The sequence below is a fragment of the Pinus tabuliformis genome, chromosome 8 (genome assembly GCF_031772625.1).
Source record: "Pinus tabuliformis cultivar Carrire ecotype Pingquan chromosome 8, CPIR1, whole genome shotgun sequence".
Lineage (NCBI taxonomy): Eukaryota > Viridiplantae > Streptophyta > Pinopsida > Pinales > Pinaceae > Pinus > Pinus tabuliformis.
In genome coordinates this window covers 186,228,241-186,244,524 of record NC_142294.1, presented here as the reverse complement: position 1 = coordinate 186,244,524, position 16,284 = coordinate 186,228,241, and the positions used below count along the sequence as shown (strand labels likewise).

The 16,284-nt window shown below is 38.7% G+C and overlaps 1 protein-coding gene across 3 annotated transcripts in view; it reads left to right on the top strand.

The window, feature by feature from the left end:
* Positions 1 to 548: 548 nt before the first annotated feature.
* NUA (nuclear pore anchor) overlaps positions 549 to 16,284 on the top strand; it is a 340,816-nt gene continuing 325,080 nt past the window's right edge. For all 3 annotated transcript variants that reach the window (XM_089371934.1, XM_089371933.1, XM_089371932.1), the window contains exons 1-2: positions 549 to 1,164; positions 3,480 to 3,626. In XM_089371934.1, the coding sequence (XP_089228060.1) occupies positions 853 to 1,164; positions 3,480 to 3,626 (459 nt within the window). In that variant the 5' untranslated portion in view covers positions 549 to 852. The remainder of the gene's footprint in view (positions 1,165 to 3,479; positions 3,627 to 16,284) is intronic.

Here is a 16,284-nt window from a genome sequence, read left to right as displayed (position 1 = left end):
ATATATCAACAAATTGAAAACCTCCAACTAGTATTAGATCGAAGACCAACAAAACCAACCCTATCTTGTAGCATAGAACCAACAATAACACAACTAATCCTAGATTTAAATACCATAAAATCATCTAACTAAAAAAAATAATCTCTTTCATTAGATTTCTTATCTATTTGTAAATACTCTTTAATTATACAAGATTTTTAACTTATATGTGTACAGTAAAATATCTATGAAAAATTTCAAAATTCCGAAGGGAAGGATCTAGTAAAAAATCAATGTTTCAAAAGTTATATTTAATTAAGATCCCAAATTTTGGCCATCCTCACGATGCAGCAACTACCTTTTCTATAAATAGTGAGATAATAGAAATATTATTTAAAAAAATAACAAAAATTAATTTTAACAAAAATAAAAAATAATATAAAAAAACAGCCCACTAGTTGAGCCTACATTAATATATAAACCAAAATAAATTAATGGTACACGAATAATTAAATAAGGAATAAAGAGGACTCAATGTCGGTCATTGTGAAAATACTTAAATTTCGTTTTTGATCAAACAACCTAATACCTGGGACTCCAAAAAAAGGAAAAGGAAGTTAGAGGCTATTAAACTTGGCCAAGGAATTCGAAGTGAAGATCCGTGCAACCTCTTTCGGCTTCATTAGTTGTTCATTTACAGGCGGGAAGTCCAAGTTTCGATTCGTCACTCCTCGAACCTTTATTATATCTGTTTCTCTTCTGTCCATGGCAGCGTTGATGAGGCGGACGGAACCAATTGCCTAGGGTTGGAAGAAAGCAAATAACTAAATAAGGGTTTCTCCGCGAGATTTGAGAAAAGCAGGGTGGTTCAAAATGCCGCTCTTCGTCTCAGACGCGGAGCTGCAAGAGGCGGCCAATAGCTGCAATATCTCTGTTATTGTTCAGAAAGCGGACGCGTACATCCGCGAGTTACAGGAACAGCTGGAAACATCAAAGGCCCAAGGTGACGCTACCGCCATTACCGCAGAACAGAACTGTGCTCTTCTCGAGCAGAAATATTTTTCACTTTCTGGTCAATTTTCGCAGATAGAGAATGAGAAGTCGCAGCTCACCGCGGCTCTGGACAAGCAGGCCACTGAACTTGCTCAAGTTCAGGCGCAGACACACAAGCTTGAGCTTGGAGCGGTGAGTTATTTGAAACCCTACAATATGCGGTTATATGACATTTTGAAGCGGTTGGACCTTTGCAATTTTTAAAATAAAAATTAAATAATGTATGCGGTGCTGTAATTCCTCAAAATAAATTGAAGTAATGCACACGGAGCTGTAATTTTTTAAAAGGGATTGAAATAATGCATACGATGCTTTTAAAATATCCATGTTCCAATCAGGAATGCGACGAATTCAGGGGCGGTTGTGTTTTTCTGCAGTTGTGATCGTTCTTGCTAAAGCACGTTTTTAGATTACTTTATGAGAATTTAACCTTCAAACGGTGACTTCATTTACTGTCATTTGAAACCTTCCATACTTCGATGCACTGGAGCAGGAACCCGGTAGTAAGTATGCATTGCTGTGCAGATTTCCGATAGAGATTCTCGCTTATGATATATAACAATATACGCAGAAACATATTCTGTCAAAAGTCACCTAAAACCTGAACAAAGTGACTTAGGTAGAGGTAGTAAGTATACAGTTCGTAGATATTTGTGACAGAGGTTCACGATTATGATATTTAGCAACATAAGCATAAACATATTCTGCCAAATGTCACCTAGAACTTGAACAGAGTGACTTACGTGGAGGTAGTGAGTGTACATCCTTGTGGAGATTTGGGATAGAGATTCACTTTTATGATATACAACAACGTTAGCATGAACCTATTCCGTCAAAAGTCACCCATAACTTGCACCTCGCCTCAGCCCCCACAACCCCTTACAAGGGGAGTGTGTTTGACAGGCTTTGGATCTAATCTGGTACCCACCATGGCCCGATGGACATTTCTTCAAAGTTCAAACAATTCGGTGCAAAAAGAAACTATGACTTAGGTCTCCAGCTACTGGTTGCATCTATCGAATCAAGCTTCATTTGTTTAGAAAGTGATTCATTTAAATTCCATTTACAATTGGCCTGATTACATCAGGTACCACCAGTTAACCATCTTACTCGGTGAGACAGCCATTGAAGAACAAACCAGTGTTGTAAAAATCTCCAGTTTCTCCTGATTTATCTGAGATTTTCAGGTTGCTGAGTTGTCAAAGTTTTTCAGGTCCAAATTTATGTTGTAAAAATCTCCAGTTTCTCCTGATTTATCTGAAATTTTCAGGTTGCTGAGTTGTCAGAGTTTTTCAGGTCCAAATTTATGTTTGTTGTAGAGGGGCTACTCTTTCCTTTAATTCACCTCACCCTTGCACCTGGCTGTCCTGACCACTTATACGTGTATCCAGAGGAATTGAAGCTTCGTGGGTAGCTAAACACCCCATTGTCTCCTCAACCACTAAATTACTACCCCATGGAAATCGAATCAAGCTTCATTTGTTTAAAAAGTGATTCATTTAAATTCCATTTACAATTGGCCTGATTACATCAGGTACCACCAGTTAACCATCTTACTCGGTGAGACAGCCATTGAAGAACAAACCAGTGTTGTAAAAATCTCCAGTTTCTCCTGATTTATCTGAGATTTTCAGGTTGCTGAGTTGTCAAAGTTTTTCAGGTCCAAATTTATGTTTGTTGCAGAGGGGCTACTCCTTCCTTGAATTCACCTCACCCTTGCACTTGGCTGTCCTTACCACGTATACGTGTATCCAGAGGAATTGAACCTTTGTGGGTGGCTTAACACCCCACTGTCTCCTCAACCACTAAATTACTACCCCATGGAAAGGCTTCAAACTTTATATACCCTGAGCAGATTTTCTGAATGAATTAAGCTTTTCGCACATAAAGTAAAATTTATTTACAGAACCCCATATCATGATTATAGTATATATATCTGTAGATTTTAGAAAATGAAACATTCTAGAGGAAGTTCTTGAAAGAATATACTTTTCTTTTGCAATTCATCTTTGTAGATCTTACCCACAAAGGTGTTTGAACCTCTAAGTTCAACACCATACCATTGTTTTCTTGTGCATGCTATTATTGAAAATCTGAAATGAATCCTTTGGGCCAAATTATACTCGTTGATGATAGATGTGACTTTGACAAGGTATGTGTTGTTTGAATCGATTGCAAATTTTACATATCAGTTTGATACTCTTGTAGGTTAAAAAAGATAGTGAAGTTGAGCCTTATATCTCGAACAACAAATTATAAATCCATAACATTATTTTCTTGTGCAGTTTACTATTGAAAACCTGAATTGAATCCTTTGAGCAAAATTATAATGGTTGATAATAGATGTGTCTTTTAGCTTTTGATTTTAACTTTGGACATTTATTTTAATGAGTATGTATTGCTTGAATCATTTGCAATTTTTACACATCTGTTTGGTATTCTTGTAGATTAAAAAGGATGGTGAAGTTGAGCGCTTATCTCTTGAAGTCAACGAGCTACACAAATCAAAGAGGGAGTTATTGGAAGTTCTGGAGCATAAAAGCACTGAGCTTAATGAGAAAAATAACTTGATCAAAAACTATTTGGACAAGATTGTAAGTTCAACTTCTCACCTTGGCATAGGATTTCCAATTTTGAAAAGTTTTTTGTTTCTGATTTTATGCTTTTGATCTAGCCATGTACTTTGGTATCACATTGGTTTCTTTTGTCCTTAAGCCTATTGTTTTCATTGTTATGGAATTTTTGTGAAGATACATGTTTATAGTGATGTCCTTGTTTGCTCCACATGTGAATTTCATTTGTCTTCATATAAGATTGAATGTTGATTTCTAGTTAAAAGATATGGATGACATACCAAAAAGATGATAATTGAAGAATCTGATGACAATAGGTGGAAGAAAATGTGAAAAACCCAAAATGTTCATTTATTGGAACATTAATGTGCATTTTGAATGAATGCTCAAGGCCATTGTGTGGTCTTTTAGGTCCAATGTTTAAAGACTCAATATTAAAGTGTATTTGTGCATGGAGTTAGGGGAGGTGTTTGGGAAGAATATTAGCAAGCCTTAAATATAGAAATCATTGGTGAGTTTTTAAGAACTGCCAACTTGTATTATCAATGTAATGAGTTTAGTGTAGCAAGTCTCGTATATTGAAATACCCTATTTATGTTATGTTCACGTGTCTATGGTTTTAAAAGTTTCAAAACCTATGAGGCGTATGCTTTTTCATCCCTTCTCATCCTTGTGAGCAACACACACCTTGTCCTCTAGTTGTTAGAATTTCTTGAACCTAGGTTCACAAGAATTATTAACTAAACTAATACACGACCAGATTCCTAACACAAAAATATAGCAGAAGTAAAAAAACTCGCTTTGAATCACATGCACATATACATATTTCTTCCCAATCAATAATTCATTAATAAATTAATCACAAAACTTAGTTGGGCTCCTGAGAAAATACGAATTACAAAATTGATCGCCAGCCTCTCAGACCCAACACACACTCATTGAGAAGCCTCTTTCAATCTTGTGTTGTTGTGTCTTCTCCTCACCTTAGCCATACCTCTATAACTTTACATTGAGCCAAAACCCTAATCTTAACCTTAACCCTAATCTCAAAGTGATGGATAGAGGAGATTGTAATATTTTTGGGTAATTTCTACCCTAGGGTTTTTTGTATTTGTTAATTTTCTTTCTCTAATATAGTTACAAATTCCATGAATGATCTATTGAATCAATACCATGCCACTTAATAACTCAATAACTCAATTCTTTTACCAACAATAGTGCCATAACTTGATAAAACAAAATCTCATAATTTAATTCCAATAATATCCCAATGATATATATTATACCAAATAATGATTCCGCACAAAATAGTTCATGCCAAGTAATATCATGGTCCCATGCACTAATGTGACGCTATGTCCAAATATAATTTGAACTCAATTAGGAATGTTAAATTATTCTAACCCGATTTATGTTCTATGCACTAGCTGGTGATAAAAACCCGCACGTAATTGTGGATCTGTCACTTCAAAAATTCTTAAACCCTCTACTCGCCACCCATGAAGCTTCGACTTGGCATGGTTTGAGCGCGGCACCGCAATTGCTTACAGCGACACGTACTTCACTTTCTCAGTTTCAAAAGAATGTGATAACTTCAAATTTTGTTAAATACTTTTGCTTAACCATAGTTTATGATTTGCTTCGGGTGATAATTGTGTGTATTTGTTATGCGTTGAACGGATCCTGTTCCGAAATCCACAGTTTGCTCAAGTAACATTATGGCTTATCACTGGAATTCTCTTTGCACTAGAGTATTTTGATAATTCACCCGTTCACCTCACACGTCTCAGTGTTCTTGCATCAATTAGTTACATGTGCCACATACTTGGAGTCGGTTGGCCACAATAGAGCTTCCACCATCATAGAAGTATAAAGCGACTTGCTACAAATGGAACTCACATGAACGTGGCCCTCCTTCAAGAATTTTCGCTAAATTAAGAGCCAATCACAGTTTTCGCTGCCTTCCCAATAATCGTTCTGTGAATGGTTAGATAAGTTTGCTGCCCTTCCAATATGAGATTCTTGTACAAGAACACAACACTAAGCTAACGGAATTGTACCATCCCCAACTGTATTTTATGTGCCAGAACAATATCATAAAATAGAGCCTTTGATGCCTTCCAAAGGGCATTCCTGTGCCCAAAACCAAAATTGATTTCCACAGAAAATTCGCTTACCTTCATTGATTTCCTTGTGCCTAGAACAAAACAAACAATAGAAACTTGCTTCCTCAATAGAATTCCTATGCCAAGATAGAGAGAAAATGGAAGAAGTGTCAACTAGGGTGGAACCTTTCACCACTGAAATTGACAAGAGAAGTGGGGTCTTAAAACCCTTAGAGCTAATGCTCAAATAACCAATAAGATGATCCACAATGATGCTCAAAATGAATTCAATCCTCCTCTATTTATAGATTTTCTTGAGGGGTTTCATCTTCTTGAATTATTGAGTAAATCTTACTCAAAACCCCAATTTAGGGTTTTTTGCCCCAATTCCCCCAAAACTTGCCCATCAATGGGAATTTTGGGGTTCTACCCCTTTTTGGAAGACTATAGCCTATAGGAACGGATAGGCTACTTCTTCTCCTAGATAATTAATTTACCGGGGACATTACAAAGATTAGATCCCGCCTCACTTGAGATTGATGGCTAAAATTAAAGCTTAATTGCTAAAGTAAATACTTTACTTTATCTAAGTTTTATTTTAGCTCAATAACCTAACATATAATTATGTGCTTTTTCCTAAGATAAACTTAGGCTTAGTCACATTAGCAAATATTTTAAGTTGATATGTGGGTGACTTCTACACCACTAGACACAAGGCCTATGCAAAAGTACTTGCTCAAGCTACAAATTTCAACACTCCTTCCTAGCGAAGGTACTTCTGGAAGGACCTCCTCCACCTAGTTTTGTTTCCAACACTACCATGTTATTTGCTACTGTAACTGCTCCCTTTGAACTAGAAGACTTCCTTGCTACCTACTGCAAAATCTTATCTGAAGACATGTTCCTTCCAACCATGCTTCTAGGATCCTGTTCCTGAGCATTTAACAATGTCATGTGATATTAGCTGAGGCTCTTGGTAGTACTTGAAGAATCACTCTTCCTCGCCACCTTCCTCTCAACAACGAACATTGATCCTATATCCAAGATCCCTTTGGATATACCCACAGATTGTCCCAACGACCTGTATGATTGCCCTTGTTTGATGCCAAGCTCTACAGTTGCATCCAAGGTCGCTCCCTTTGAATCAATACTATGCCACTTAATAGCTCAATAACTCAATTCTTTTACAAACAATAGTGCCATAAATTGATAAAACAAAATCTCATAATTTAATTCCAATAATATCCCAATGATATAAATTATACCAAATAATAATTCCACACAAAATAGTTCATGCCAAGTAATATCATGGTCCCATGCACTAATGTGACACTATGTCCAAATATAATCTGAACTCAATTAGGAATGTTAAATTATTCTAACTTGATTTATGTTCTATGCACTAGCTGGTGATAAAAACCCGCATGTAATTGTGGATCTGTCACTTCAAAAATTCTTAAACCCTCTACTCGTCACCCCTGAAGCTTTGACTTGGCATGGTTTGAGCGCGGCACCGCAATTGCTTACAAGGACACATACTTCACTTTCTCAGATTCAAAAGAATGTGATAACTTCAAATTTTGTTAAATACTTTTGCTTAACCATAGTTTATGATTTGCTTTGGGTGATAATTGTGTGTAGTTGTTATGCGCTGAACGGATCCTGTTCCGAAATCCACAGTTTGCTCAAGTAATGTTATGGCTTATCACTGGAATTCTCTTTGCACTAGAGTATTCTGACAATTCACACGTTCGCCTCACACGTCTCAGTGTTCTTGCGTCAATTAGTTACATGTGCCACATACTTGGAGTCGGTTGGCCACAATAGAGCTTCCACCATCATAGAAGTATAAAGCGACTTGCTACAAATGGAACTCACACGAACGTGGCCCTCCTTCAAGAATTTTCACTAAATTAAGAGCCAATCACAAAATTTTCGTTGCCTTCCCAATAATCGTTCTGTGAATGGTCAGATAAGTTTGTTGCCCTTCCAATATGAGATTCTTGTACAAGAACACAACACCAAGCTAACGGAATTGTACTATCCCTCAACTGTATTTTATGTGCCAGAACAATATCATAAAATAGAGCCTTTTATGCCTTCCAAAGGGCATTCCTGTGCCCAAAACCAAAATTGTTTTCCACAAAAAATTCGCTTACCTTCATTGATTTCCTTGTGCCTAGAACAAAACAAACAATAGAAACTTGCTTCCTCAATAGAATTCCTATGCCAAGATAGAGAGAAAATGGAAGAAGTGTCAACTAGGGTGGAACCTTTCACCACCGAAATTGACAAGAAAAGTGGGGTCTTAAAACCCTTAGAGCTAATGCTCAAATAACCAATAAGATGATCCACAATGATGCTCAAAATGAATTCAATCCTCCTCTATTTATAGATTTTCTTGAGGGGTTTCATCTTCTTGAATTATTGAGTAAATCTTACTCAAAACCCCAATTTAGGGTTTTTTGCCCCAATTCCCCCAAAACTTGCCCATCAATGGGAATTTTGGGGTTCTACCCCCTTTTTGGAAGACTATAGCCTACAGGAACGGATAGGCTACTTCTTCTCCTAGATAATTAATTTGCTGGGGACATTACAAAGATTAGATCCTGCCTCACTTGAGATTGATGGCTAAAATTAAAACTTAATTACTAAAGTAAATACTTTACTTTATCTAAGTTTTATTTTAGCTCAATAACCCAACATATAATTATGTGCTTTTTCCTAAGATAAACTTAGGCTTAGTCACGTTAGCAAATATTTTAAGTTGATATGTGGGTGACTTCTACACCACTAGACACAAGGCCTATGCAGAAGTACTTGCTCAAGCTACAAATTTCAACACTCCTTCCTAGCGAGGGAGGTAGTTCTGGAAGGACCTCCTCCACCTGGTTTTGTTTCCAACACTACCATGTTATTTGCTGCTGTAACTGCTCCCTTTGAACTAGAAGACTTCCTTGCTACCTACTGCAAAATCTTATCTGAAGACATGTTCCTTCCAACCATGCTTCTAGGATCCTGTTCCTGAGCATTTAACAATGTCATGTGATACTAGCTGAGGCTCTTGGTAGTACTTGAAGAATCACTCTTCCTCGCCACCTTCCTCTTAACAATGAACATTGATCCTATATCCAAGATCCCTTCGGATATACCCACAGACTGTCCCAACGACTTGTATGATTGCCCTTGTTTGATGCCAAGCTCTACAGTTGCATCCAAGGTCGCTCCCTTTGAATATAGAAGCACCTGTCCATTTGGGAACAAAACTCTATATCTGTTAATTTTAGATAACAATGGTATATTCTATGCTTTAACACAATTTACTTCAAGGTTTCTTCTCAACCTAATGTCAATTTCCAATTATCTTCAGTAGCAATCACACTAACTTATACACATTGATAGTAAATGCAGATAGCACATAAAAGCATATGCAAAAGACAAGCCAAGACAAGAGGACACAAGATGTGGTGGATGCCAGGGACAAACTCCAATGTGGGGAGACCCTTTGATGAAATCTTCTTATTATTCTTCAATAGTTCAATAGAGAGAGAGTACAAATATCAGAAATACATGTGCAAAACAAATATGCCAAATCAACAGTGAATGCAACTCTAACAAAAAAGTCAACGATGGTCAAAGCTGCCCTAAAACATCGTTCAATCAGCTCGATCAACAACAGAAGAATGCGACCTCCAAAGAGGGTCAAAGTCAACCTAAAACAAGCTTGGTCAACCCAATAAAAGTCTTGTAATTCTGTGGTCAAATCAGAAAGTCAACGTTGCAGTCAACTCGGTCAAGCAATTCTCAATAACCTCGAATTTCGTGCCAAAGAATGTGGCTTGCAAAGATTGAAATTTTGCCCCCAAAATAGAAGTCAACACTGGGTCAAACTGCCCAGTCAACATTGGTCTACGCATGCCTTAATCTTGAAATTTTTGGCCTCTAGAAATTTGCGTTCCTTCCACACGTGTGAAGAATAGAGCTTCCAAGTTATACGAACCAATCAAGAAAAGAGAGAGAAGATGATGTGATGAGATGAGTGATGTCCGAATGAGAGAAGGGTTACTCCTATTTATACAATTCGTTGAGGGTGAGGAGACACATCCATTAGGCTTCACGAGCCTACATTTGACTAAGGCCGACCTTGATAATTTGACGATGAGAGAATAAATTCAAAATTCCATTGTTGTTTGTCAAAATGAGATGATCTTTATATCAAAATTGTACCTCTCGAAAAGAGGAATCCAATGCAATAATCATCTCCATCATATGAGCTATCTTAAGGTGGAATTTGGCTCTAGTTGCCAATTTTAACACTCCCTCTCAACTAGGCAGAATTGCACTTGCCAATCCATCATCATGCCAACTTGTCATCTTGTACCATCCCTACCACAACTATCATGTACTTCTGCTGAACCATGAAGAGATAATGAAGAAGAAGTGATCGAGAGTGAGACATAAGTTCATATCACTCTCCATTTACAAAATTAAGTCCTTGATCCTAGATCAAGTTGTTGGACACCATGCATCCTAGTCATAGGGAGTATGACAATACACGATGTGTCCATCAGTAGTACTATGGTCCGTAACCATCTTTTCCTAACTCATTGGCCAAATGAGAGGTACTTCCCATGAGTCCTAGATTCTATGGGTAGGATGTGTGCCGGGGCATCAGCGGGAGAAGGTGAACCACTCATCCTGCGCATATGTCATAGGAGAAGGTGAACCACTTATCCTATGCATATGTAAATCGTAGGGGAAGGTGAACCACTCACTGTACATGCATGTGTCCGAGTAGGGGAAGGTGAACCACTCACCCTACACACATGTCAACCATAATGAGGTATCACAGGGGAAGGTGAACCACTCACCTTGTATCAAACGCACCATTAGGGGAAGTTGAACCACTCACCCTATGGTCGATCAGCTCCAAGAAGTACCCCAAGCCCCTAGGAGCTCCCAGAGCTTTATGTCCAACTCATATGGGACCCTCATAGGAGGGTCGTTCCATGACTCCAAGTCTCTCTTGGAAGGTTAAGAACTTGACCTTCCCCAAAGGCTTTGTGAGAATGTTTGCAACCTGCTCATCTGTCTTGATGTGTTGGAGTCTAACTACTCCCCGTTGTACCATATATTGAATTAAGTGGTACCTGATATCAATGTGCTTGGAGCGGTCGTGGAACACGAGATTCTCTGATAGATGAATCCCACTCTGGTTGTCACAGAAGATCACTGTGGTATCTAGCACATGCTCAAATAGGTCACTGAAGAGCTTCCTCAACCAAATTGCTTCACAACAGGCCATACTCACAGCAATGCACTCGACCTCAACGGTGCTTAGTGCAACCGATTTTTGCTTCCTGCTCATCCAAGAAATAGAAACAGGTCCCAAAGAGAAGCAACACCCAGACGTGCTCTTACGTTCCGCCACACTGCCAACCCAGTCAACATCTGTATATCCATGTAGCCTCAAATTCCTGACAGTGTATCTTAGTGCATGGTGGATTATGCCCCAGAGGTATCTCAAGAGATTCTTGGCAGCAATCCAATGAATGTGATGAGGCTTGACCATATATTGACTCAATGTGTTCACAATGAAGCATATGTCAGGATGGGAGTTGACCAAAAACATCAAGGCCACCACAAGTTGACGATACTTGGTAGGGTTCACCAATCTGGGCCCAACAACACTTCCACATAGCTTCCTAAAGTTGAGTTCCATCGGAGTAGTCACAGACTTGAAGTCCAACATCCCACATCTCTCAAGTAGCTTCACAATATATTTTCCTTGAGAAAGGAAATTCTCACCTGGCTTTTGCCAAACCTCCAACCCTAGGAAGTAATGCATCAGTCTTAGGTCCTTCATCACGAACTTGGAAGCCAACTCCCTCTTGCATTGATGAATGAGATGGTCATCACCTGTCAGAAAGAGATCATCCACATAAAGGACCAAAATGAGAGGTCTGTCCTTTTCAACCTTGAAGTATAGGTTTGGGTTAACATAGCTTCGTGTAAATCCCAATTACATAAGATAGCTATCGATCCTCTATTACCAAGCTCTAGGGGCTTGCTTCAACCCATAAAGGAATTTCTTCAACCTACATACATGTGTCTTACAATCTTGAACCTCGAACCCCTCGAGTTGTTCCACATATACTTCCTCCTTTAGTGAACCATGCAAGAAGGCAGTTTTGACGTCCATCTGATGAAGGTTCCATCCTTGCGAGGCAACAAGGGCTATAATCGAACAGATGGTGGTATATCGGGCAACCAATGCAAATATCGCATCATAGTTTACTCCTTCCTTTTGAGAGAAGCCTCGAGCTACAAATTTGGCCTTGAATTTCTTAGCACTTCCATCAACTCCATGTTTGATCTTGTAGAGCCATTTCGAAGTGACCACTAACTTGTCCTTGGGTCTAGGAACCACATCCTAGACATCATTCTTCATGATCGACTCATATTCCTCGTTCGTCACATCCTTCCAAATCTGTTGCTTCACGACTTCTTCAAATGTACAAGGCTCAAATTGCACAATGGTACTCATGGCAGCTAAGTACCCTTGGTACTTATTCGGCTTCTTGCTTTCACGAAATGCCCCCCTTGGTGCAATATGTTTCTTAGCATCTTCAGGGGTATCTTTGAGCCACAAAGGCCTTTTTCTTGAAGTAGAGGGCTCATTAGGAGGTGGATCAATGGGATCCATCAAACCTTCAACATCGGGCGTCGATTCATCAGATGGAGGTTCATCTTGCTTTTCTGCATCAACATCATTATTGTCCTTCCTTGGAATAGGAAGATATCAGATCTTTCTAAGAGCAAAATCTTCATCGAAAGTGACATCATGACTTAATTCCACTTTCCTTTGACTAGGCACATAGATTCTATATACTTTTGAGGTTTCACTGTAGCCCACAAACGTTCATTTCTTCCCAAATGCATCTAGTTTGTTTCTTTTCTCTTTCGGTACATGAAAATATACGAGACAACCAAAAATTCTAAAATGGAAAACAACAGGTTTCTTACTGGTGAAAACTTCCTTGGGTGTCTTGAAGTCCAAAGCTTGATGTGGACATTGATTTTGGACATGCACAACGGTGTTGGCAGCTTCTCCCCATAAGAACTTAGGGAAGACCTTGATAATGAAGCATAGCAAGGGTAGTGCGATTCTTCCTTTCAGCGACACCATTTTGTTCAGGAGTATATGCGGTAGTGGTCTCCCTCTTAATGCCAACTTTTCTACAATAGTCTTTGAATTCATTTGACTCATATTCGGTCCCATTATCGGTCCTTAATATGTTGATCTTCTTCCCTGTTGATTCTCGATCAAGGCTTTGAAAGAGAGGAACCACTTGAATACTTGATCCTTCTTCTTTAAGAAATAGTTTCATATTTTGCGAGAGAAGTCATCCACAAAAATAGCATAATACAAATATCCACCCAAAGATGTCACGGGCAACATACCTGATAGATCAGAATGGACCAATTGAAGGATATCAATGGTTTAAGTCTCATTTGAGGGGAATGGTCCCCCCCTTGTATGTTTTCTAGCATCACATCCTTGACAAATACTTTCATGATTTAAGTTGAATTCAGGCATCCCTGTGACCATCTTCCTTACATCAGGTAAGGCTTTGAAATGAAGGTGAGCAAATTTTCGATGCCATAATTTAGATTGAAGAGAAGTATCACAAGTCATTGCTCCCAACGGACTTCCTCCAACCTGATAGAGATCTTCAACCTTGAATCCAAGAGTGAATGCATCTTTTGGGTTCCTTTGCCAAACACGAACCTTCCCATCAATGAATGTCACCTTAAAACCTTTGTCTTGCATCTCAGAAATAGAAACTAAGTTCTTTTTCAGATCAGGTACATATATCACTTCTTTCAAATGAAGAGTTTGACCTTGACTTAAGTGAAGAGTAACAATCCCAATTCTTTTCATGGGATAAGTGGCATTATCTGCAAGTATAATCTCCATATTTGTCTTCTTTTCATCCAAGTTGGAGAGAGCTTCTTTGTACCCAGTGAAGTGCCTTAAGGCACCACTATCAATCAACCAATTGTCTAATGTATCCGAAGGAGAGGCGATGGAGAGGGCAGAAATAAGATAAAATTATTTTTGCTTTACAACGTTAACTTCTTCATACCTAGAGTTGCTCGACTTCTTGGGAGGAGGACCATTTCCATGTCGAGGAGCGGGAGCATTCCTCTTTCCTTTGTTATTGAACTTGTTGTTCCTTTGATTGCCATTGCCCTTGAAGTTGTTGTTATTATTGCCATCATCTCTTTGAGTATCTTTCTTGTGAGGACACTTTCTAGTGAAGTGGCCAAACCTGTTACAATTGAAGCACCTTCCTTTTCTTCCTTTTTTGAATCTTAGCTTGAACCCTTGTCCTTGATTCCTTGGACCAACATTGTTCCTTCTCTTACAATTAGCGGAGAAGGCAGTAGGATTGTTTCCATTTGAGGGCTTGTCTCTTTCCATCATCCTTATTTCTTCTTATGTGCATCTGGCCAATAGTTCACCAAATCCTGGAATCTTGTCATTGTTGAGAATGGTAGTGTTGAACACATCCCAATCTCTTGTAAAGCCCCCAAGAGCAAGAAGAGAGAGCTCTCTGTCACTAGTGACTTCACCAATAGATAGGAGATCATTCTTGATTTTGGTAATCCTCATGAAGTAGGATTGGATGGATTCTCCTCTATCCATCTTGATATCTTTCAACTTGTTCTCGAGAAAAAGAATTTGATTTGCATTGTTTACTTTGAAAATCTCTAATAGCTTTTCATACATCTCCTTAAATGTTTCCAAATCAGAAATATAGGCAACCAAAGGCTTATGAATGGAATCAACAATACTTCTTAGCTTTAACTTCACCTTTCTTGTACTTGGTTTGTGCAGTAGCAGATGCATTTGAAGGAGGCTTTGCTATTCTTTCTTTGACATAGTCTATGGCATCATTTTCTTCTAATGTCAAATCCAAAGTCATCTTCCATGCATGATAGTCGGATTTGTCCTTAACCTTGTCTTCGGATTTGAAGAAAGATGTAGTCGACATTGGGACTAGTTCCAAGTCCTTGTTCAACAACTTCCCTTAGTGATTGCTTTGCTTCACTCTTGCTTGGGCTTGGTCTTCATTTGAGCTCTGGTTCCATATTAATTTTAGATAACAATGGTATGTTCTATGCTTTAGCACAATTTACTTCAATGTTTCTTATTAACCCAGTGACAATTTCCAATCATTTTTAGTAGCAACCACATTAACCTATACACATTGACTGTAAATGCAGATAGAACATAAAAAAATATGCAGAAGACAAGCCAAGACAAACAAGGTGTGGCGAATGCCAATGACAAACTCCAATGTGGGGAAACCCTTTGATCAAATCTTCTTATTATTGTTCAATAGTTCAACAAAGGGAGAGAGTAGAAATATCAGAAATACATGCCCAAAACAAATCAGCAGTCAATTCAGCCCTAACCAAAAAGTCAATGGTCGTTAAAGCTGCCCTAAAACATCCTCCAATCAGCTCGGTCAACAATAGAGGAATGCGGCCTCCAAAGAGGGTCAAAGTCAAACCAAAACAAGCTTGGTCAACCCAATAAAAGTTTGCTGTAGTTTTGCGGTCAAATCAGAAAGTCAACGCTGTAGTCAACACGGTAAAACAATCCTCAATCACCTCGAATATCGTGCCAAAGAATGCGGTATGTAAAGATCGAAATTCTGCCCCAAAACAGAAGTAACACTAGGTCAATCTGCCCAAGTCAACGTTGGTCAAAGCATGCCATAATCCTAAAATTTTCGGCCTCCAGAAATATGCCTTCCTTCCACACGTGTGAAGAAGAGAGCTTCCAAGTTGTACTAACCAATCAAGAGAGGAGAGAGAAGATGATGTGATGAGATGAGTGATGTCCAAATGAGAGAAGGGTCACTCCTATTTATACAATTTGTTGAGGGTGAGAGACACATCCATTGGGCTTCATGAGCCTACATTTGATTAAGGCCGACCTTGATAATTTGACCATGAGAGAATAAATTCAAAATTCCATTTTTGCTTGTCATAATAAGATGATCTTTGTATCAAAATTGTACCTCTCGAAAAGAGGAATCCAATGTAATAATCATCTCCATCATATGAGCTGTCTTAAGGTGGAAAGTGGTTGTAGTTGTCGATTTTAATAATATTCAACATCATCCAAGGCTAACACTGAGAGCATGTGTACCATCAACCTTGGAACAAATAACATCTCTGTCACCTCCAGAAATCTTGCTAACTCTAGTTGGAATCTGACACATCCAACTCCCTTCACCGCATGCTTGGTACTAGTCGCACTAAACACACTGCAATCTCAACCTATCTCTGAAATACTGTGTAACATTGGCCTCATCCCTGGCATGTGACTAGATGCTCTACAATCCACTAGCCATGATCTTGTGCTAAGTCCTTCTAGGACTGCTGTGGGTTTGTCTCGATCCTTTGGGATACCCATGAATTTTGTTGCCAATCCCCTGACTAGTACAGTCTCCCTCTCTCCCTCTGAGAGTTGACCTCGGCCAATCCTACTAGTT